This window comes from Bombina bombina, chromosome 5 (genome assembly GCF_027579735.1).
Source record: "Bombina bombina isolate aBomBom1 chromosome 5, aBomBom1.pri, whole genome shotgun sequence".
Taxonomy (NCBI): Eukaryota; Metazoa; Chordata; class Amphibia; order Anura; family Bombinatoridae; genus Bombina; species Bombina bombina.
Genome location: NC_069503.1, coordinates 237384793 through 237410376, shown reverse-complemented (window position 1 = coordinate 237410376; position 25584 = coordinate 237384793). Strand labels below are relative to the sequence as shown.

The following is a 25584-nucleotide window of genomic DNA, read 5'->3' as shown; positions in this document are numbered from 1 at the left end:
TACATTTGCATTGTAAAACGTATATGACTCCTTCTGTATGGCAATTGATGTAGGATTCAATTTTATGGATTTTCCCAAAGTGATCAGTGATTTCTTGTTTATTGACCATGAAGCTGCATGTGCTGCATGTTCCACATTTAAATGATCCTTTCTTGAAGGCTCCCAAGGTTCTTGGTCCCTGTAAATGGCTGGGGCTGATAAGGTCCCATGTTCACAATATTAAGCACATATTAATTGAGTTAGGTTGGAGGTTATAATTTAAACACTTCCCCTCTTTCTCCATGTTCTGTTTCTTATTTTTATTTATTAAATTTTTTTCATCTCAATTTTTCTTTACTATTTTTGTCATCACGATTCAACACGTCACTTCACATTATAGTTATCTCCATACCACATATTTAGGAGATTAGGCTTCACACAGATCACAATCTCAGATCTGATTCTATCTCTATCAGACCTATCAATATGATAAAAATAATATAACAACATCTCAGGATAAGCCAATTGAAAATAGTATATCATAACAATACAAACTTATGCACAGAGTCACTGAGGTTAACATAGTATTAGCCACCTCTGTTAACATATTTGGCAAATAATAACTATTTCATATAGGTTAACTATTTTTACTATACCATTTTTGCATCATTATCTATTATCAGGTTTGGGAACGAATTCAAGAATAAGCTCGTAATTAGAATCAAATAAACCGCTCTAACAGTAGAATTCAGATGCGTCTCTACACGTCAATCACGAGCTCATCTCACATCATTGGTCTGAATTACAACACACGCCTATTGGGGGCGTGTTTCCAACGGCCTTAAAAAGCCGCGAATATTGCGGCGCGTTCACCTTTGAAAAAGCAACGTCAAGTTGCGAAACATGTTAGGGACGATAGGGTAATGGTGAGGAGTCCTAGGAGCTCCTGTGTTTTTAGACAGCCTTAAGCTACCGCAAATTACTGTAGTCAGCCACGGTTTCACTGAATAATGGACGCTCAGATTTAATCATGTGTTAACATATGGTGCTGGTACCGAATATTGTTGCAAGTACTATCCCTCCTATAATAGCTAACTGTAATATGTAAAATATACAAAGACTGAAGAATAGAATTGTGTTTGGGGCTATCTCCTAATAATTTAAAATCTACTTCGAGTTGCTCTGGGTATATAATCACGATACTGCTTGTTGTAAGATAGCTCTATCTTATAAAACCAAAGTGCACAAAGCATATTTAGAGCGCTATTATATTAACTTTGGGTGAGATTATTAAGTGCAGCGTGATCACGTAAGCAGCAGGTTTAATTCCATAGACTCACAATACAAGCGGAATTTTTGTACATCTATCTGCTAAAAAACTCTGGTATCACTGAGAACAACTATTTCTCAGTGTACTACGAAACTACACTATTTAATCACCGGTACACTGTGAGTTATCCAAACAGGTACTCAATCAAATCAGTGACAATCTGTGATGATAGGAACAGATAAACATATAAGATTATTTAAAGGCCGCATCACAGAGAGCCACTTAAACTGGTATTAAAAGAAACTGTGAGCAGATAAATTTCACCGAAGTTCATTCATAACAAAAAACTATATATGACTCACAAGTCGTGGAATATACTACTCAGGCATATCCTGAACTACAGTTGTAGCAGAGAAACCAAACATATAAAAGTCTATTCAGTTGAACAACGACATACATTGTTTCAATAAACATAAAGTGTATTATAATTCAGTTCGATTATTTATATACAATTTAAAAGCACTTATGCAAGTTAGCTTTTGATACTGTGGAGGGAATAGCCTACACTTTAATCTTCAGGTAGGTAACTGCTAATATAAAAGCGAAGTTAATTTGAACAAGTTAAGGATTTTATTTAGAATCCTAATAATAAGTGGGGTATATATAATCTTAGCTAGAAACAAGCAGAAATACTGAAAATTATATACCCACTGTCCAATCCTAATCAAACTTCGCATAGAAAGATATATTATTATGGAGACATAAAGAATACATTATATACTTAATTCTTATATAAGAATTGGTAACTTTGGACACAGATAATTTGGTGTATTAGATCTCCAGATATAAGTATATAGCAGTCCTTACCCCAAGCCCACATTTACACTAAAGTACTAGGAGCAATAACCTTAACTTGTACTTATTTGCTGACATCAATAAAATCGGTGCTTAAGTGTGATTTTAAGTATATTCCTATTTTAAACGTAACCCAATAAAAGTTATATTTTAATTTGCAATCTGTTTTTCTCCCCTTCCATTTATTCCTTAGGGAATAATTTGTATCATCCAGTTAGATTCAATTTACTTTTAGACCTAGGAGTGCTAGAAGTGTATAGCCTCAAAAACGTGCTCGTGCACGATTCTCCCATAGGAAACAATGGGACTGTTTGAGCTGAAAAAAAACCTAACACCTGCAAAAAAGCAGCGTTCAGCTCCTAACGCAGCCCCATTGTTTCCTATGGGGAAACACTTCCTACGTCTGCACCTAACACTCTAACATGTACCCCGAGTCTAAACACCCCTACCCTTACACTTATTAACCCCTAATCTGCCGCTCCCGCTATCGCTGACCCCTGCATATTTTTTTAACCCCTAATCTGCCGCTCCGTAAACCGCCGCAACCTACGTTATCCCTATGTACCCCTAATCTGCTGCCCTAACATCGCCGACCCCTATATTATATTTATTAACCCCTAATCTGCCCCCCTCAACGTCGCCGACACCTGCCTACACTTATTAACCCCTAATCTGCCGAGCGGACCTGAGCGCTACTATAATAAAGTTATTAACCCCTAATCCGCCTCACTAACCCTATCATAAATAGTATTAACCCCTAATCTGCCCTCCCTAACATCGCCGACACCTACCTTCAATTATTAACCCCTAATCTGCCAAGCGGACCTCACCGCTATTCTAATAAATGTATTAACCCCTAAAGCTAAGTCTAACCCTAACACTAACACCCCCCTAACTTAAATATAATTTACATCTAACGAAATAAATTAACTCTTATTAAATAAATGATTCCTATTTAAAGCTAAATACTTACCTGTAAAATAAATCCTAATATAGCTACAATATAAATTATAATTATATTATAGCTATTTTAGGATTAATATTTATTTTACAGGCAACTTTGTAATTATTTTAACCAGGTACAATAGCTATTAAATAGTTAAGAACTATTTAATAGTTACCTAGTTAAAATAATAACAAATTTACCTGTAAAATAAATCCTAACCTAAGATATAATTAAACCTAACACTACCCTATCAATAAATTAATTAAATAAACTACCTACAATTACCTACAATTAACCTAACACTACACTATCAATAAATTAATTAAACACAATTCCTACAAATAAATACAATTAAATAAACTAGCTAAAGTACAAAAAATAAAAAAGAACTAAGTTACAAAAAATAAAAAAATATTTACAAACATAAGAAAAATATTACAACAATTTTAAACTAATTACACCTACTCTAAGCCCCCTAATAAAATAACAAAGCCCCCCAAAATAAAAAATTCCCTACCCTATTCTAAATTTAAAAAGTTACAAGCTCTTTTACCTTACCAGCCCTGAACAGGGCCCTTTGCGGGGCATGCCCCAAGAATTTCAGCTCTTTTGCCTGTAAAAAAAAACATACCATACCCCCCCCCCAACATTACAACCCACCACCCACATACCCCTAATCTAACCCAAACCCCCCTTAAATAAACCTAACACTAAGCCCCTGAAGATCTTCCTACCTTGTCTTCACCATCCAGGTATCACCGATCCGTCCTGGCTCCAACATCTTCATCCAACCCAAGCGGGGGTTGGCGATCCATCATCCGGTGGCTGAAGAGGTCCAGAAGAGGCTCCAAAGTCTTCCTCCTATCCGGCAAGAAGAGGACATCCGGACCGGCAAACATCTTCTCCAAGCGGCATCTTCGATCTTCTTGCATCCGGTGCGGAGCGGGTCCATCTTGAAGCAGGCGACGCGGATCCATCCTCTTCTTCCGTTGTCTCCCGACGAATGACGGTTCCTTTAAGGGATGTCATCCAAGATGGCGTCCCTCGAATTCCGATTGGCTGATAGGATTCTATCAGCCAATCGGAATTAAGGTAGGAATTTTCTGATTGGCTGATGGAATCAGCCAATCAGAATCAAGTTCAATCCGATTGGCTGATCCAATCAGCCAATCAGATTGAGCTCGCATTCTATTGGCTGTTCCGATCAGCCAATAGAATGCGAGCTCAATCTGAGCCTCTTCTGGAACTCTTCAGCCACCGGATGATGGATCGCCAACCCCCGCTTGGGTTGGATGAAGATGTTGGAGCCAGGACGGATCGGTGATACCTGGATGGTGAAGACAAGGTAGGAAGATCTTCAGGGGCTTAGTGTTAGGTTTCTTTAAGGGGGGTTTGGGTTAGATTAGGGGTATGTGGGTGGTGGGTTGTAATGTTGGGGGGGGGGGTATGGTATGTTTTTTTTTACAGGCAAAAGAGCTGAAATTCTTGGGGCATGCCCCGCAAAGGGCCCTGTTCAGGGCTGGTAAGGTAAAAGAGCTTGTAACTTTTATAATTTAGAATAGGGTAGGGAATTTTTTTATTTTGGGGGGCTTTGTTATTTTATTAGGGGGCTTAGAGTAGGTGTAATTAGTTTAAAATTGTTGTAATATTTTTCTTATGTTTGTAAATATTTTTTTATTTTTTGTAACTTAGTTCTTTTTTATTTTTTGTACTTTAGCTAGTTTATTTAATTGTATTTATTTGTAGGAATTGTGTTTAATTAATTTATTGATAGTGTAGTGTTAGGTTAATTGTAGGTAATTGTAGGTAGTTTATTTAATTAATTTATTGATAGGGTAGTGTTAGGTTTAATTATATCTTAGGTTAGGATTTATTTTACAGGTAAATTTGTTATTATTTTAACTAGGTAACTATTAAATAGTTCTTAACTATTTAATAGCTATTGTACCTGGTTAAAATAATTACAAAGTTGCCTGTAAAATAAATATTAATCCTAAAATAGCTATAATATAATTATAATTTATATTGTAGCTATATTAGGATTTATTTTACAGGTAAGTATTTAGCTTTAAATAGGAATCATTTATTTAATAAGAGTTAATTTATTTCGTTAGATGTAAATTATATTTAAGTTAGGGGGTGTTAGTGTTAGGGTTAGACTTAGCTTTAGGGGTTAATCCATTTATTATAGTAGCGATGAGCTCCGGTCGTCAGATTAGGGGTTAATAATTGATTAATAACTTTATTATAGTAGCGGTGCGGTCCGCTCGGCAGATTAGGGGTTAATAAGTGTAGGCAGGTGTCGGCGACGTTGAGGGGGGCCGATTAGGGGTTAATAAATATAATAAAGGGGTCGGCGGTGTTAGGGGCAGCAGATTAGGGGTACATAGGGATAACGTAGGTGGCGGCGCTTTGCGGTCGGAAGATTAGGGGTTAATTATTTTAAGTAGCTGGCGGCGACGTTGTGGGGGGCAGGTTAGGGGTTAATAAATGTAATACAGGGGTCGGCGGGGTTAGGGGCAGCAGATTAGGGGTACATAAGTATAACGTAGGTGGCGGTCGGCAGATTAGGGGTTAAAATATTTTAATCGAGTGGCGGCGATGTGGGGGGAGCTCGGTTTAGGGGTACATAGGTAGTTTATGGGTGTTAGTGTACTTTAGGGTACAGTAGTTAAGAGCTTTATGAACCGGCGTTAGCCAGAAAGCTCTTAACTCCTGCTATTTTCCTGCGGCTGGAGTTTTGTCGTTAGAGCTCTAACGCTCACTTCAGAAACGACTCTAAATACCGGCGTTAGGAAGATCCCATTGAAAAGATAGGATACGCAAATGGCGTAGGGGGATCTGCGGTATGGAAAAGTCGCGGCTGAAAAGTGAGCGTTAGACCCTTTAATCACTGACTCCAAATACCAGCGGGCGGCCAAAACCAGCGTTAGGAGCCTCTAATGCTGGTTTTGACGGCTACCGCCGAACTCCAAATCTAGGCCTATGAATGATAGATACACTCTCACCATGTACTTAGTTATTTCCATTAGTTAGGATTCTTATATTATATGTAGGTTAGGATACTATACTCAAATATATTTTCGATTATATACTACACACCATGTACATTATTCTATACACAAAAGTTAGAATCATAACATCTTCTAAACTATTTAGAAGAGTCCCTTTGGTTTACTTGCTTTAAATAGCAATAATACTGATTTACGCATCAATTCCATAAAAATGGACAATTTTTTGTCACAATATCATATTTTCAGAGCTAGCTGAGAAATTGATATACCAACAAATCAATTTTAGACTATTTTTAAAAAAAATCAATTTGACCGATTATTACCACATATAAAAAATACATATATATATAAAAATCAAGTCTATATCAGGTTGCTTTTTTCTGATTACCATTATTAAATTTTGAGTCAATCTGTGAGACGTGTCATTTCATAACTGGACTCCATAATTAATATACTATATTTAATAAATGCCTTTCTTACAAGAAAATATGCATGATTACAAACTTTACAAAAATCTCTTTTTTGTAAATTAAATAATGAATTTACATTTTTAAATATACAAAAATTGTAACCAATTCAACCGGATATGTGATGGACTTAAAACGTCAACATATCAACAAATACTTGTATATTATTTTTCACAGCCGTGGGGTCCAGATTCCTCAATTCTATCTATGTTCATCGTTACTATTATTCATTTCGCTTCCTATTTATAGTTTTATTTCCATTTTTCACTTTCATATTACATTCACATTTTACACCATTTACACACATCATCTATTATATCTCTTTATTAATACCTCATGCTCGTTTTCAAATAAACATAGAGGATTTCAAATATTCATTATACATACACTTACTTCCATATACATGCGATTAATTGCCAGGAGCGGCTGTTGATATTTTACAAAGTTAGAATTTATTTAGCTTAACAAACAATTTTGACATATACTTGATTAATCTGCCAGGAACATTTTTGCGATATATTGATACATATGGTTACAGACAAAAGTTAACAATGGTTGGGTTCACAGGTATATATCACAATCAGTGTTAATAAGATTCACAGTGCTAACTTAGTAACCATTGGTCTCTTTCAGAAACTATGACAACTTCCGCTTTTAAACTTACCTGTATTTAAGGTTTTAACTTGTTCTAATTGTATCCATTGTTTTATGCCTGAGGAAACGACCAGATATTGGTCGAGAAACGCGTAGCAGTTCTTTTATGGAATAAAGATTTTAATTCTTTCACACGGAAGATGTCTTTCGCTTTCATTGATCCACTCTGGAAAGGTGTTTGATCTTGAAATCTACCGCAGTCTGCAATACAATTCCCCACAGACGCACGGTCACTTCAACCGAGCCACACAGAGATTCACCGGCCTGCAGTACACCAGAGACTCACCAGTGTGCTAACCACTGAGAGTGTTAGTCCGCCCAACAGCACCGGTCACAGTACGGTGCATAGCTTTTCGGTAAGCCTTTTCGATTATTCTCTCTTTGACTCTGATTCAACAGTATCACGCTATGTGGCGCCCTCTTTTTCATTTCTAATTTCCAGAAATCTTCACTCCGAGGACCAGAGGAGCTCGCCGCTTCACACTTTGCTTCACATTTTCTTTATATCACTGTTTGACTACACGAGAATTACATGGTTTGTGCACAGACTTGATTTCTTTCAATATTTAGCGCACCCCGCTCTCGGTTCCCCTCAGGGTTCCTTGTATGACTTTTAGCTGAGGCCAAGCCTGAAGAGCATTGAATATCGCTCTTAGTTCCAGAATGTTTATCGGAAGGAGGGTCTCCTCCCGAGTCCACGAACCCTGAGCCATCAGGGAGTTCCAGACTGCACCCCAGCCCAGAAGGCTGGCATCTGTCGTTACTATAGTCCATTCTATCCTGCGGAAACTCATTCCCTTGGACAGATGGACCTGAGATAGCCACCAGAGAAGAGAATCCCTGGTCTCTTGATCCAGATTTAGTAGAGGGGACAAATCTGTGTAATCCCCATTCCACTGATTGAGCATGCAAAGTTGCAGTGGTCTGAGATGTAGGCGGGCAAACGGAACTATGTCCATTGCCGCTACCATTAATCCAATTACCTCCATACACTGAGCCACTGATGGACGAGAAGTGGAATAAAGAGCACGGCAGGAAGTTAGAAGTTTTGACAACCTGACCTCTGTCAGATAAATCTTAATTTCTACTGAATCTATCAGAGTTTCTAGGAAGGAGACCTCAGGAATGCCAGAACAATGTCCGTATGGGACCTGGTGATTTGAAAAGTCGACGACTGTATCAGGATGTCGTCTAGGTAAGGGGCCACTGCTATAACCCGTGGCCTTAGAACCGCCAGAAGGGACCCTAGATCCTTCGTAAAGATTCTTGGTGCCGTGGCTAACCCGAAGGGAAGAGCCACAAACTGGTAATGCTTGTCTAGGAAGGCAAACCTGAGAAACTGATGATGATCCCTTTTTATCGGAATGTGTAGATAAGCATCCTTTAAATCCATGGTAGTCATATATTGACCCTCCTGGATCATAGGTAGGATGGTTCGAATAGTCTCCATCTTGAAGGATGGGACCCTGAGAAATTTGTTTAGGATCTTGAGATCCAAGATTGGTCTGAAAGTTCCCTCTTTCTTGGGAACTATTAACAGATTTGAATAGAAGCCCTGCCCCTGTTCCTCCTTTGGAACTGGGTGGATCACTCCCATAACCAGCAGGTCTTGAATGCAATGTAAGAATGCCTCTCTCTTTATCTGGTTTGCAGATAATTGTGAGAGATGAAATCTCCCCTTTGGAGATTAAGCTTTGAAATCCAGAAGATATCCCTGGGAAACAATCTCCAGAGCCCAGGGATCCTGGACGTCTCTTGCCCAAGCCTGGGCGAAGAGAGAAAGTCTGCCCCCCACTAGATCCGGTCCCGGATCGGGGGCTACTCCTTCATGCTGTCTTAGAGGCAGCAGCAGGCTTTTTGGCCTGTTTCCCCTTGTTCCAAGCCTGATTAGGTCTCCAGACTGGCTTGGACTGGGCAAAATTTCCCTCTTGTTTTGTAGAAGAGGAAGATGAAGCTGCGCCACTCTTGAAGTATCGAAAGGAACGAAAATTAGTCTGTTTGGCCCTTAACTTGTTGGACCTATCCTGGGGACGGCCGTGGCCTTTTCCTCCAGTAATATCAGAAATGATCTCCTTTAGTCCAGGCCCAAATATGGTCTGCCCTTTGAAGGGGATATTGAGAAGTTTAGACTTTGAAGTGACATCAGCTGACCAGGATTTAAGCCATAGCGCTCTACGCGCATGAATGGCAAAACCTGAATTTTTAGCCGTTAGCTTGGTTAAATGAAAAACGGCATCAGAAATAAATGAATTGGCTAACTTAAGAGCTTTAAGCCTTTCAAGGATATCATCTAACGGGGTCTCTACCTGTAGAGCCTCCTCCAGAGACTCGAACCAGAAAGCCGCTCCAGCAGTGACTGGGGCAATGCATGCAAGAGGCTGGAGAATAAAACCTTGTTGTATAAAGATTTTCTTAAGGAAACCCTCTAATTTTTTTATCCATAGGATCTAGGAAAGCACAACTGTCCTCAACAGGAATATTAGGGACCGTCTGCCACAAGTCCCGTGTAGCGGCATATATAGGAAACATCTTTTTAAAAGCAGGAGGGGGAGAGAACGGTACACCTGGTCTATCCCATTCCTTAGTAATAATTTCTGAAAACCTCTTAGGGATTGGAAAAACGTCAGTGTAAACAGGTACTGCAAAGTATTTGTCCATTTTACACAATTTCTCTGGGACTACAATGGAGTCACAGTCATCCAGAGTCGCTAAAACCTCCCTGAGCAACACGCGGAGGTGTTCAAGCTTAAATTTAAATGCTGTCATTTCAGAGTCAGACTGAAGTAACGCCTTCCCTGAATCAGAGAAGTCACCCACAGATAGAAGCTCTCCTGCTTCAACTTCTGCACATTGTGAGGGTATATCAGACATAGCAACTAAAGCGTCAGAGAGCTCTGTATTTGTTCTAGCCCAGAGCTGTCTCGCTTTCCTTGTAACCCTGGCAGTTTGGACAATACCTCTGTAAGGGTATGATTCATAACTGCCGCCATGTCTTGCAATGTAAACGCATTGGACGCGCTAAATGTACTTGGCGTCCCTTGAGCGGGAGTTATAGGTTCTGACACGTGGGGAGAGCTAGATGGCATAACCTCCCTTTTGTCAGTCTCAGAAACCTCAGGTGATAAATCTTTAAAAGCCATAATATGGTCTTTATAACTTATAGAAAGGTCAGTGCATTTAGTACACATTCTAAGATGGGGTTCCACAATGGCTTCTAAACATAATGAACAAGGAGTTTCCTCTATGTCAGACATGTTTAACAGACTAGTAATGAGACCAGCAAGCTTGGAAAACACTTTAATAAATGTGAAAAAAGCAATAATAAAAAACGGTACTGTGCCTTTAAGAGAAAAAAACTACCACATAAACTGCAAAACAGTGATAAAAAGTAGTAAACTCTACGAAATTTTTACAGTGTGTATAAGGGACTAAAGCAGCATTGCACCCACTTGCAAATGGATGATTTACCCCTCAGGCCCAAAAACAAATTAGAAAAACATTAAAACTGCTAACAAACACACTGCCACAGCTCTGCTGTGGCTCCTACCTGCCCTTAAATACGATTTTTGCAGGAACAAAACCCTCTATAGAGGCCAATAAGCCAGAGGACTCCTTCAGGGAAGCTGGATGTCTCAGACTGAAAACGAAAATTGGCCCCTCCCACCATGCACTCAAAGTCAGAGGGCCTTAAAAAAGTACTCCTAGGAGTAATCTAACAAGCCATGTGGAAACTAGGCCCCAAATAAAGATTTATCACCCTCAGAGAAAAAACGTTTTTATTTTTATAAATCATGCAAACGTTTTTACACTAAATAATATAAGTATTAACATGAATATTATCCTTGTTTGCAAGCATGATCCCAGTTGTTGTTAAATCACTGTATCAGGCTTACCTTAAATATACCAGGCACTGTCAGCATTTTCTAGACCATATCATCTCTCTAGTAAAAAATATACTGAACATACCTGAAAGCAGGCAATCTGCAGACCGTCCCCCCAACTGAAGTTTTCTTTCCATACTCTTCAGTTATGTGTGAGAACAGCAATGGACCTTAGTTACAAACCGCTAAGATCATCAAACCTCCAGGCAGAATTCTTCTTCCAATTTCTGCCTGAGAGTAAAACAGTACAACGCCGGTACCGTTTAAAAATAACAAACTTTTGATTGAAGGTAAAAACTACACTAAGTCACCACATCTCTCTTGATACTTCCTTTCTTGTCGAGAGCTGCAAGAGAATGACTGGGGGTGGCAGTTAGGGGAGGAGCTATATAGACAGCTCTGCTGGGGGTGTCCTCTTGCAGCTTCCTGTTGGGAAGAATATCCCACAAGTAATGGATGAATCCGTGGACTGGATACACCTTTACAAGAGAAATCATGTTCTAGATATATTAATGTCACCTCTGATTGACCTGGCCTTTGTCTTGCTGGAGACACTGTTCTTTTTTTGTCACTGTCCAGGGCCGGATTGGGCCGCCGGGATACCGGGAAAAATTCCGGTGGGCCGCCGGCCAGAAGAGGCTGCTCAGCTGCAGTGGAGAGAGAGCAGCAATCCTTTATGAAATAGGCTGGGAGGGAAGGGGCGGGCCGGCAGTCGATAATGTCATCATGCACTCCCATTCATCCTGGCCCAACCCACTCTCCACACCTGCAGGCTAGCCTCACTTAAAGTTTGTATTTATTTTTTATTGGTGGTGGGCAGGACAATATAGTTCCTGTGTCCTCTTTCCTAGTAAAGTTCCGTGCTTCCCATCTCCTTTTGCTGCTCCCCCCATCTCTTGTACTGAGCTTGCGTACCTTGCCTGTGCCTGAGCACGCTCTCCAACTCCGCCCCCTCCACGTCACCTCTAGAAGGACCAGGGCAGACATGGCAGAGCGGAGGAGACAGAAAAGGAGGATCCAGGTAAAATTTTCCGATGTCAATAATTATTACAGTAACCGTTCTATTGCTCGGTTCCTATATCCCTCACGTGTAAACCGCGGACGCTGTGTTGTGAGAGAGTTATTTAACCCGCTCTCTGTGGGTACCTGCAGTCTGTGGTCCCCTCACAATGGCAGAGTTGGGGAGACATCCAAGGCCTGGGAGGCATCTGTATGAGTGCTTGAATGCAATAAATGATGGGGCTACAAATAATGATACCCGGGGATGCTCGCTGTTCCCTTGTCACAACTTATGCGTGCGACTAGATGTCTCTGTAGATGTGTTGTGATAAGTGGTCATCCAGATAGTGGTCATGTGAACCAGGAATCAATCTAGGAAGAGCTCCCTTTATTTAGACTTAGACTAATGGTTCTCTGTCAGCTTATTTTTGTGATTCAGTGACAGTTTACTTCTTGATGTTTTACATTATGAAATATATGTGTATATATATATATATATATATATATATATAGTAATTTTTTACTTATCCACACAAAATTAAGTTTTAATTTTCTCTGCAGTCTTCGAAGCAAGCCTATGTGTGTAATTGTTGTTGCACACTCACTGGACTGGAGAAGGGAGGGATACCTGCTGCTGCCAGCTTGCAACCCTGCTGCAGAAAGGTCCAGTAGAAAGGAGGATAAAGGTTCGCTAAGGTCACTGCCCCACATTAAGAACAGGAAAAAATACTGTATTTTTTCGGCGTGGCTGGGTTGGAGGGGGCGTGGCTGGGCCAAAGGAGGCATGGCTGGGCCGGAGGGGGCGGGGCTGGGCCGGTCTATACAAATTTTCAGGTCCGGTCAGATTTCCCAGTCCGGCCCTGTCACTGTCTTTGGATCATAAAAATCATTGTACTGCAAAGGTTTAATTACGCCCTGTATCTTGTTGAGTCAGATGCAGATAATAAAGCCAGTGGTCCCATAGGTCTGATTCTTTTAGACATTTCTGATACAGGGTTGTAAATAGCAGAGAAGAAAAGAAAAAAGGAAAATTTAACACCTGACATATTTTTTTGTGGAGTCTCTTGAATGTTCTAAACTTCACATTTGAATATTTTTGTTGGCTACTTACAACATAACATATATTAAATAAGATAATTGTTGATTACCTTAAAAATTGCACTAGCACAATGCATTTGTAGCTCTTGGTTTTCACTGCTAAGATTTTTCACAAGATCCTCAATCATCTTCTCAGTTTTAATTGCAAGTCTGTAACTTGGCTAGAAAAAAATAAAAAATAAATAGTAAGCAATTCATCTTTACAAATAATATGAGGGGGAAAAACACAATGTCCTAGAAAGAATTTCTTGCATATGCTTCAATTCTGATCTGTTCTAGGGATGGTTCTAGAACTTAACATTTTGGAGTGCTAATAAAGGGTGCCATAAAGTGTCAATGGGAGGTACTGTTGTGGTTTATTATTTTCAGTCATATATTCTTGCTTTTTGTATATAAATCACTCTTTTACATCATTTACCTGGTTGACTTACAGATTTATGGTTACTATACCCATTAAATATTTAAGGTGATACAATAATAGGACGTTAGCAGCCACTAGAACCATCACGAACAGAAAGCCCTGAGTGTCTGAGACCATTTAATATTAATTGTTCAGAGCATCTGTCCCTGATTTCTACTTTACCTTGATAACCCGTTTGCACTTTCTATTTCTCTTGGAGTTACAAATCCTCTGCTTTAAACTGTGTGCCTTAGCAGTGCTACCATCTGCTGTCCCTGATATGTGATCTTGGGACATCACAAAGTCACATGATAAATGTTAAGAGAGCAAGGGAAGTACAATAATAAAAGATTAGCACGCTGTAGAACCACCATGAGCACATTCTTAATTTTTTGTAATTGGCAGAGGGGAAACGGTTCAAGGCTAAAGCAACATTTGAAGCTGCAAAGAAAGTAAGTGGAATCGGGCAAAGGGAATGGCATCTGAAGCCACTACCATGAGACCAACTATTTCCATGCATTGAAGCACTGTAGGAAAAAGCGTTTGTTGAAAAAGGGCACAGATCTGTGATGAAGCCCAGAAGGGCAACTTTGGTTTGTGGTAGCAGAGAGGTTTTGGGACGGCTGATTTTCAAACCATAGGAATGAAGGAACTGAAGAACTGCGTTTGCATGTCCATAAACCATCTGAAAGGATGTTGTTTAGGTAAGGAGATACCGCAATGCTCACTATGAACAAAAGAGCTCAGAGATCCTTTGAGAAGAATCTTTGTGCTGTTGCCAGACCAAATGGGAGTGCCATAAATTGCAAATGCCTGTTTAGAAAAGCAAATCTTCAGATTTTTTCATGATCCATATAAAATAGGTTTGAAAGCTTATTTTCTCCTGCGACTGTAGCAATAATAGCATCCAGTCCAGGTGCAAACAAGATCTTTCCCTGAAATGGGAAGGGAAAGAAGTCTGTTTTAAGACACTTTATCAGCAGACCATGACTTGAGCCATAAGGCTCTTCTTGCCAGAACAGTCAGAGCAGCACTTTTTTGTATTAATGCAAGTTATTTCAACAGCAGCATCACAAATTTCTTGTGAAATAAGGTCAGAGAAGTTGTCGCCTCAGACTGGAGTAGCTGCAGGTACGAAGGATACACTAACAGCTGGACAAAATATATAGCCTGCCAGCTTAAATGATATTCTTAGGAAACCTTTAAATTTTATGTCCACTGGATCCTTAAAGGAGCTACAAACCTATAATAGAATGGTAGTATGCCTAGCAAAGTGGAGATAACGTCCACCTTTGGAATAGTCTCTTCTGCCTCAAATTTTTCAGAGGATAAAGGGAACATATTTTTTAATTTGGTGGATGGAACAAAAGGGAATGCTTTGTTTGTTCCATTCCTTGCTAATTAGCTCAGAAACCACATCAGAAAAAGGGAAGGTAGGTGGCTTATTTGGTGTTGGCTGCCTTAAAGAACTTATTAATCTTTTTCACAGATTGTTAGTCAACAGGTGGAGGGTAAATCTCCAAGGCAAGCAAAACTTCCCACAATAGAGCATGTATGTGCTCCAATTTGAAATGAAAGGACACATCTTCTAGTACTTCATCAGAAAGGGGGTTCCTGGGTTTCTGAATAATCAGTCTTAGCTGAGGTTGAGGATTCAATTGTACTCCAAGAGGTTAAAGGGTACCTAGATGGATCACTATGTAGGGTTGTCCTAGATAAGCACAGGACCTGAGAAGAGTTCTCTTCTGCCCTTTGCATGAATTTGTGTTTAACTGGTGGAGGCATGACAGACATCAGATGTGAAATTACAGAGTGAATGTACTGTTTCAGTTAGGAGGCAAGTCCGTAGAACTATCCTGGTGATAACCAAGGTGGGTAACACATAGGTTACAAAGCTGAGTAGGGGAACACACCAACACTTCCTTACAAAGAAAACACATATGGGAAGGAGCTAACATCAGCAGATCACCCCTCTAAAAGATCAGCATTATGTCCTAAGACTTTAGCTGCATCATAATGATTTACAATTGTAAGGACAGGTGAATATCTAAAATTAGATAGCAGCACAGAAATACAGTATAACAGGCACCAAAAAGGTTAACCATCTCAAGGTAACACACAAATATTGGCACAATGGGCTCGATTCTAAAAGAAATGTGTAGGTCTAGACATAGTTTTCCACTCCAACACTCGCAGGGGCAGTCCTCATGGAATTCGATTAAAAGAAAATGGGACTGTCCCTGCGAGTGGCGAGATGTCTCTCATAGAAATAATGAGAGTATCTTCTATGTTAAAGTTTGCAATGGAGGACGACGTACATAGGGAGAACCTGGAGTATGTTTAAACTTTAAGATTACACCTAATACAAATCAATTTACGCTGTTTTCAGTGCACTGTACCCTAAAATCTCTTATTTTTTCGTATGTATTTGGTTTTTCTTTCAGAGTAATTAGTGTTTTGAGTATTTTTATAAAAGCTCACCACTTTAACTTGCAAGAAAAAACAGTGAGATCTGTAGGGTTGAAATGTTTAAATAATTTTATTGGGATTTGAGAGACAATTTCAGAAGCCTGTTTTATGAAAAAACAACAAAAATGCTTTGTACTAAGTACAAATTTCTTTTTGCACATCCAATGTACTTAAAGGGAGAAAAATGTCAAAATGAAACTTGCATGATTCAGATAGAGCATGCCATTTTAAAACACTTTTAAATTCACTTCTATACACTTAATTCTCTTGTTATCCTTTGCTGAAGGAGCAGCATTACACTAGTGGCGGCTAGCTGCTAATTGGTGCCTGCACATATCTCTTGTAAATGGTTAAATAGATGTGTTCAGCTAGCTGCCAGTAGTGTAATGCTGCTCCTTCAGCAAAGGATAACAAGAGAATTAAGTAAATTTGATAATAGAAATAAATTGTTGTTTAAAACTGTATGTCCTATCCGAATCATGAAAGTAAATGGTGGAGTTTCCTGTCCCTTTAAATTACAATTTATGGTGTGCATGTTCAATACAATTTATTCCTGTGTAATTTACATACAAATTTTACGTTTTTGACAAAATACGATTTTTGGTGAAAAATTTTGTTAAGATTTTTGAGGCACCATAACAATACAATTTTTTTCTGAGTATTTTTGCGTGAATGATTTAATTATTAATTTTGTATGAGTCTTAAATTACAATTATTTTTGTGCAGAGCAGGCGGACAGGTTATGGAGCAGTGGTCTTCAGATCGCTGCTTCATAACTTCTGTTTCATCAAGTGCCGTACGGAGCTTGATAAATTGACCCATAAGACTGAAATCCCTGTGAGGAAATCAGAAGAAAATTGGATATTGTCTTTTAAAGAGAAAGAAATATACTTTAAAATATAAAAAAAAATTACAGTTTGAATCATTTAAGGGTTAAATAAATATAAATCGCCTAGATTTAGAGTTCTGCGTTAGCCGTCAAAACCAGCGTTAGGGGCTCCTAACGCTGGTTTTGGCCTACCGCTCGTATTTAGAGTCAGTCAGGAAAGGGTCTAACGCTCACTTTCCAGCCGTGACTTTTCCGCAGATCCCCTTACGCCATTTGCGTATCCTATCTTTTCAATGGGATCTTTCTAACGCCGGTATTTAGAGTCTTGGCTGAAGTGAGCATTAGAACTCTAACGAAAAAAAGCCAGGAGTTAAGAGATTTCTGGGCTAACACCGGTCCATAAATCAAAGTACACTAACACCCATAAACTACCTATGTACCCCTAAACTGAGGTCCCCCCACCTCGCCGCCACTCTAATAAATTTTTTTAACCCCTAATCTGCCGACTGCACACCGCCGCAACCTACGTTATCCCTATGTACCCCTAATCTGCTGCCCCTAACACCGCCGACCCCTATATTATATTTATTAACCCCTAATCTGCCGCCCCCAACGTCGCCGCCACCTACCTACACTTATTAACCCCTAATCTGCCGACCGGACCTCACTGCTACTATAATAAAGTTATTAACCCCTAATCCGCCTCACTCCCGCCTCAATAACCCTATAATAAATAGTATTAACCCCGAATCTGCCCTCCCTAACATCACCGACACCTAACTTCAAGTATTAACCCCTAATCTGCCGACCGGACCTCACCGCTACTCTATTAAATTTATTAACCCCTAAAGCTAAGTCTAACCCTAACACTAACACCCCCCTAACTTAAATATAATTTTTATCTAACGAAATAAATTAACTCTTATTAAATAAATTAGTCCTACTTAAAGCTAAATACTTACCTGTAAAATAAACCCTAATATAGCTACAATATAAATTATAATTATATTGTAGCTATTTTAGGATTAATATTTATTTTACAGGCAACTTTGTATTTATTTTAACCAGGTACAATAGCTATTAAATAGTTAATAACTATTTAATAGCTACCTAGTTAAAATAATTACAAAATTACCTGTAAAATAAATCCTAACCTAAGTTACAATTAAACCTAACACTACACTATCAATAAATTCATTAAATAAAATACCTACAATTATCTACAATTAAACCTAACACTACACTATCAATAAATAAATTAAATACATAGAATAGAAAAGCTCTTTTACCTTACCAGCCCTTAAAAGGGCCTTTTGCGGGGCATGCCCCAAAGAATTCTGCTCTTTTGCCTGTAAAAAAAAAAACATACAATACCCCCCCCAACATTACAACCCACCACCCACATACCCCTAATCTAACCCAACCCCCCCTTAAATAAACCTAACACTAAGCCCCTGAAGATCTCCCTACCTTGAGTCGTCTTCACCCAACCGGGCACCGATGGACCAAACATCCTGAGCGGCAGAAGTCTTCATCCTATCCGGGCAGAAGAGGACATCCGGACCGGTAGACATCTTCATCCAAGCAGCATCTTCTATCTTCATCCATCCGGAGCGGAGCCATCTTCTTCCAGCCGACACGGATCCATCCTCTTCTGCCGACGCCTACTCGCCGAATGACGGTCCCTTTAAATGACGTCATCCAAGATGGCGTCCCTTGAATGATAGGATTCTATAAGCCAATCGGAATTAAGGTAGGAAAATTCTGATTGGCTGATGGAATCAGCCAATCAGATTGAGCTCGCATTATATTGGCTGTTCCGATCAGCCAATAGAATGCAAGCTCAATCTGATTGGCTGATTGGATCAGCCAATCGGATTGAACTTGAATCTGATTGGCTGATTCCATCAGCGAATCAGAATTTTCCTACCTTAATTCCGATTGGCTGATAGAATCCTATCAGCCAATCGGAATTCGAGGGACGCCATCTTGGATGACGTCATTTAAAGGAACCGTCATTCGTCGGGAAGTTGTCGGCCAGGATGGATGTTCCGCGTCGGAGGGAAGAAGATGGATCCGGAAGAAAGAAGATTGAAGATGCCGCTTGATAGAAGACTTCAGCAGGATGATGGATCTCTTCAGCCGGATGATGGACCTCTTCAGCCCGATGATGGACCTCTTCAGCCCGATGATGGACCTCTTCAGCCCGATGATGGACCTCTTCAGCCCGATGATGGACTTCTTGGGCTTGGGCTTGGATGAAGATTTCAGAGGCTCCTCTGGACGGATCGGTGATACCCGGCGTGGTGAAGATAAGGTAGGGAGATCTTCAGGGGCTTAGTGTTAGGTTTATTTAAGGGGGGTTTGGGTAAGATTAGGGGTATGTGGGTGGTGGGTTGTAATGTTGGGGGGGGTATTGTATGGTTTTTTTTACAGGCAAAAGAGCAGAATTCTTTGGGGCATGCCCCGCAAAAGGCCCTTTAAAGGGCTGGTAAGGTAAAAGAGCTTTTCTATTTTTATTTTAGAATAGGGTAGGGCATTTTTTTATTTTGGGGGGCTTTGTTATTTTATTAGGGGTCTTAGAGTAGGTGTAATTAGTTTAAAATTGTTGTAATCTTTTTCTAATGTTTGTAAATTATTTTTTTATTTTTTGTAACTTAGTTCTTTTTTTATTTTTTGTACTTTAGTTAGTTTATTTAATTGTATTTATTTGTAGGTATTTGTATGTAATTAATTTATTGATAGTGTAGTGTTAGGTTTAATTGTAACTTAGGTTAGGATTTAGGTAATTTTGTAATTATTTTAACTAGGTAGCTATTAAATAGTTAATAACTATTTAATAGCTATTGTACCTGGTTAAAATAAATACAAAGTTGCCTGTAAAATAAATATTCATCCTAAAATAGCTACAATATAATTATAATTTATATTGTAGCTATATTAGGGTTTATTTTACAGGTAAGTATTTAGCTTTAAATAGGAATAATTTATTTAATAAGAGTTAATTTATTTCGTTAGATAAAAATTATATTTAACTTAGGGGGGTGTTAGTGTTAGACTTAGCTTTAGGGGTTAATAAATTTAATAGAGTAGCGGTGAGGTTCGGTCGGCAGATTAGGGGTTAATACTTGAAGTTAGGTGTCGGCAATGTTAGGGAGGGCAGATTAGGGGTTAATACTATTTATTATAGGGTTATTGAGGCGGGAGTGAGGCGGATTAGGGGTTAATAACTTTATTATAGTAGCTGTGAGGTCCGGTCGGCAGATTAGGGGTTAATTATTGTAGGTAGCTGGCAGCGACGTTGGGGGCGGCAGATTAGGGGTTAATAAATATAATATAGGGGTCGGCGGTGTTAGGGGCAGCAGATTAGGGGTACATAGGGATAACGTAGGTGGCGGCGGTGTACGGAGCGGCAGATTAGGGGTTAAAAAAATATGCAGGGGTCAGCGATAGCGGGGGCGGCAGATTAGGGGTTAATAAGTGTAAGGTTAGGGGTGTTTAGACTCGGGGTTCATGTTAGGGTGTTAGGTGCAGACATAGGGAGTGTTTCCCCATAGGAAACAATGGGGCTGCGTTAGGAGCTGAACGCTGCTTTTTTGCAGGTGTTAGGTTTTTTTTCAGCTCAAACGGCCCCATTGTTTCCTATGGGGGAATCGTGCACGAGCACATTTTTTAAGCTGGCCGCGTCCGTAAGCACCGCTGGTATTGAGAGTTGCAGTGGCGGTAAATATGCCTGTACGCTCCCTTTTTGGAGCCTAACGCAGCCCTTCTGTGAACTCTAAATACCAGCGGTATTTAAAAGGTGCGGGAGAAAAAAAGCACGCGTAGCTAACGCACCCCTTTGGCCGCAGAACTCTAAATCTAGCGGATAGTATGCAAATCTCTTATCATTAAAGGATTACTTTCTGTTATAATTTTTAAGCTAAACAACTAACATATTAAAGTTAATAAACATTAATTAAAACCTACTGACCTATATTTTCTCCAAAACGAAGTTTCATAACGTTCTAAAAGTTATATCTTTTATTCGCCGATGATGTCACGTTATCCTGCCCACTATTTTCAGCACTGCATGTTCAAAATACTTAAACCAATAACTTTGTGTTTAAAGCGCCATTTTGAAACCTAGGTATTGTAAACGGATTGGTACAGAGCAAAGAATACCCACGGAGTGGGTTTGGAAAACAATTAAATTTTTAGACAAGATTTCTAATATACGGTAGAGATATGTTAATGAAATGCTATTGATAAAAAGCATATTTGGGGTAGTTAGTTAGTAACAGGCATAGAAAATATTTACTTACAGTGGACCTTTAAAGGGACACTGGACCCAAAAAAAATTATTTCATGATTCAGATAGAGCATGACATTTTAAGCAACTTTCTAATTTACTCCTATTATCAATTTTTCTTCATTCTCTTGCTATTTTTATTTAAAAATCAGGAATGTGATGCATAGGAGCTGGCCCATTTTTGGTTGCGAACCTGGGTTGATGAAACAGAAGTTATGAAGTTAGAAGTTAAAATAAAGATAGCAAGAGAACGAAGAAAAATTGATAATAGGAGTAAATTAGAAAGTTGCTTAAAATTGCATGCTCTATCTGAATCATGTAAGAAAAAATGTGGGTTCAGAGTCCCTTTAAGGGTGCTTACCACTCCAAGCCTCTGAGAAGAAATTGCAGTATGTAAGCCAAGATGGCCACCAGACTGTGAGGGGAAGGAGGAACAGAACACACTGTTTGGCACCAAAAAGCCTGAGGATTGCACAGAAGAAAGGTCAGAAACTTCTTAAAATGAGCTCCCCAGCTTCAGACTGGAGCTCCAGTATGTGCTAAAGCCTACATTCTCATATTTACAATGTAAATATAAAATTGCCTAAAAACTGTATTTAGTGTTGTCTTGTGTACTATTTCCAAGGCTATGTAAATCATGTGTACATGTTCATGCTAATAACTTGTGAGTTGTGAAGGTGCATGGTACTTACCTGTCAGCACCTTTGTCTAGAATGCTAATTTTATCCGTAGAAATTTGCTCCCTGTAGACAGGTTCATCCCAGGCAGTGCAAGCACGGTGCCAAGGGCCTGTAAAAGGAGCAGCACACTGTAGACCAGGGGAGTGCCAGGCATGCCCTCATTTCACCTGGGAGGCTGGTGGCATCTCCACACTAGGTGAAGATTTTAACACCATTCATGTCCATTCCCCTGCCCTGTTTGTAGGTACTCGGAGGAAAATAATGTGTCTCGAATAGGTTAGAAAACCCCTTTCAATGGACATGTAGATGAGCACAGGTTTCACCATCTTCCTTGCTGGAGGCAAAAAATGACTAAAGAATCATGGGAAGGTGGGAGGGGTTAAAGCTCTGTTATGTGGGGTGTTTTGCCTCCTCCTATAGGACTGGACTTTAATCCCACATGTGATGTCTAGTGGAATATTACTATCTTATGAAAGAAATATATAGAAAATGTTAAATAATTTGTATTCATTGCATTTTGTATGTTTCTGTATTTGTTTTAGACATAATGTTCAGCAGTATGGGCATTCACCATTCTTTGGACCTTTTCAATTGCATATCTATGCCAGTTTGACATAGGTAGGATTTTCTCAAGATGTAATTTAATTACATTAGTTTTGTACTAGTGAGAAATAAAATTCTCTTATGCATTAGAGCATTTTGTTTTTGCATGAATACTCCTGCAAAGGGTTTAAAGGGACATAAAACCAAATAAAATTTCTTTTATGATTTAGATAAAGCACACAATTGTAAGCATTTTCTAATTTACTTATGTTATCAATTGTGTTTTATTCTCTTGGTATCCTTTCTAGAAGGAGCAGCAATGCACTATTGGGAATTAGCTGAACACATCGGTAAGCCAATCACAAAAGGCATATATGTGTAGACACCAATCAGCAGCTAGCTCTCAGCTCTTGAGCCGATCTAGATATGCTTTTCAACAAAGGATTCCAAGAGAATGCAAATTAGATAAAAGAAGTCAATTGGAAAGCTGTTTAAAAATGTATGCTCTATCTAAATCATGAAATAAAAAAATGTGTGTTTAATTTCCCTTTAAACACAAGCATAACGTCCTGCAGTAGCTGAGCAGACCTTGAGCAGGACAAGGCAGATGTTTGGTGGTAACATGGGTATGTTGTGGCTAATTTGGCCACCATTCATGTACTGCTCAGAAGTAAAAAATGAAACACATAGGGCTAGATTACGAGTGGAGCGCTATTGATCGCTTGCACGTTAACTACACTAGAAATAAGTTTTTTGCATGCATCTGTGTAGTGGGCGTATAACAAGTTGAAAGTAAATCGTTTTCACATGAGCAGTAACTAGATGTGTGCAAAAAGTCAAACTTCGAATATTGCGAACACATAAATGTATTCCCCCATAGACTTCAATTTAGCAGGAAAAGTGGGAAAAAATCTAACATCCTTAATCGCGCACAAACCCGATCGTGTTTACTCAAGTGCACTAACCCGACGTGAAATATTAATATATCACATTTCAATGTTCTTCACAAAGCAGAATATGTTCAATTTATTCTTAAATACATATTTCTATATAATATAAATGATGGTTTATCTATTTATGTATACAAATGTTTTTATGTGTTAATATGTATATATATATATATATATATATACAGTATATGTCTGTAAATACATATATACACATTTAAATACTTACATATCTACATATTTCAACATGTATATTTATGTATCTCTATGTTAAAGCCCTTCTGCAGCTTTTTTTCACCCGAGACTTCATATCTTTGAGCCCTTATAACTTTTTTATGCAATTTTGTAAATATTTTTATTAGACAGTGTTATTATGAGTGCATTGTATGTTTAAATGTATTTTTTCTGTGTTTTGTCCAACTTTTTTACTCTCGTAACAGTAAACTAGAGCTCTGAAGTCGCGAGTTCCAGACGCACGTTAAATTCAATTGCGCTCAAGTTAACATGTTTACTTTAAACTTGTAATACACACGTTACTTCTGACCCACGCAAAGACCCACAATACACCCCTTATCACTTGCGAGCAACAGTTAGAGCGCCACTCATAATCGTGCAAAAATAACACACGTTAAATGTTTTAATGCATTTTATTTTTGCATTAGTATGTCCTTTTAATTTGATGCTGAAATGTGCAGTAAAGTCAAAATTAAACTTTCATGATTCTGATTGAGCACACAATGTTAAACAACTTTCCAATTTACTTCTATTATCTAATGTGCTTCATTCTCTTGATATCCTATAGCATACTTTAGTAGGCTCAGGGGCAGCAATGCACTTTTGGTGGCTGCACATATGTCCCTTGTAATTGGTTCAATCAATAATTGATGTGTTCAGCTAGTTCCCAGTAGTTTATTGCTGCTCTTTCAACAAAGGATTCCAAAAGAATGAAGCAAATTTGATAAAAGAAGTAAACTGGAAATTTGTTTAAAATTGTATGCTCTTTTTAAATCCTAAAAAAAAAAAATCAAACTTGATGCAGTATTAAGCATTATAAAGCTTAATTTTACATGCACACAAGTGCATACACATGTACACATGAATACACATGCATAGACATATATACACCCTTATAAAAAGGTATAGCATTAAGGAGTAAGATCCTTAGTAGTTATTACACTGTACTTACATAATACATCTTTTTTTAAATATATTTTAAAGAAAACATTTTGTGTTTTGCTATAGACAAGACTGAGAGAACAAATACTGGAGAAATTGCTTTAACACAAATACTTCTTATTAATTGTACTAGTTTCAGGAAGTGTAATTAACTTCAATTATTGAAAAAAATAAAATGCCTAAAGTGCGTCAGTTAGTTTGGAAATCTACGTACTGCGGTGTCTTAAGTCTTAACAATAACAAAAGCATAAAATTTAGAAAATTGTTCAGCAAACAGAAATTATGTAACAGGAAATTTAAGGTATTTCTAACTTACCTATACATAAATATTATGGAAACAGAATTGAGCAAAATATAATATTTTTAGTCTCAATAAATCATCTTTCAATAGTTCAATTGTATTGTGAGGTTGCAAAAAAAAAGCACAGCTTTGAAATATACCTTAAAAATAAATTGCTAAAAACATTTAAAATGATTTAGATAAAAAATATATATTTTTACCTATCACAGAAATATGTTCTAAAAATTATTTATTTCATTTCCATTTTTTTAATTCATAAAAGCGTTTGTATTTACTACACTTTCAGGGCTAGATTACAAGTGGAGTGCTAATTTGCCCATTTACCAGCGCACGTTAAATAACCAGCCATTACAAGTGGCTGGTTAATGCTCCCGCTAGCTCACAGTAGCACTTTGTGCTAAGCGCAATTAAACAGAGGTCAAAACTCTGGTTAAATGAAAAAAATGTCCTCTAGTTTAAAAAAAAAAAAAAAAATATGAGCACTTTTTATTTTTTAAATAACTGCACGAAGCAGTTATAAGGGGTTAAAGTGAGGGAGTGTGGGTGTAAGAAAAAAAACGGCACTGAAAAGTGCCTTTACATATCAGTCTATGGGGACAGTGTTTTAAACTGTAAAATATATACGGTATATATATACATATATATATATATATATGTATATATATATGTATATGTGTGTATATATATATATATATATATATATTTATGTGTTTATATGTGCATATACACATATAAACACATAAATATATATGTATATATTCATACACCCTGTGATGCGCAAGGTT

The 25584-nt window shown here is 38.3% G+C and overlaps 1 protein-coding gene across 2 annotated transcripts in view; it reads right to left on the bottom strand.

The window, feature by feature from the left end:
* The window catches only part of ODAD2 (outer dynein arm docking complex subunit 2), a 296623-nt gene that overhangs the window by 174624 nt on the left and 96415 nt on the right, over window positions 1–25584 (bottom strand). For both annotated transcript variants that reach the window (XM_053713898.1, XM_053713899.1), the window contains one exon: window positions 13214–13324. In XM_053713898.1, coding sequence (XP_053569873.1) covers window positions 13214–13324 — 111 coding nt within the window. The remainder of the gene's footprint in view (window positions 1–13213; window positions 13325–25584) is intronic.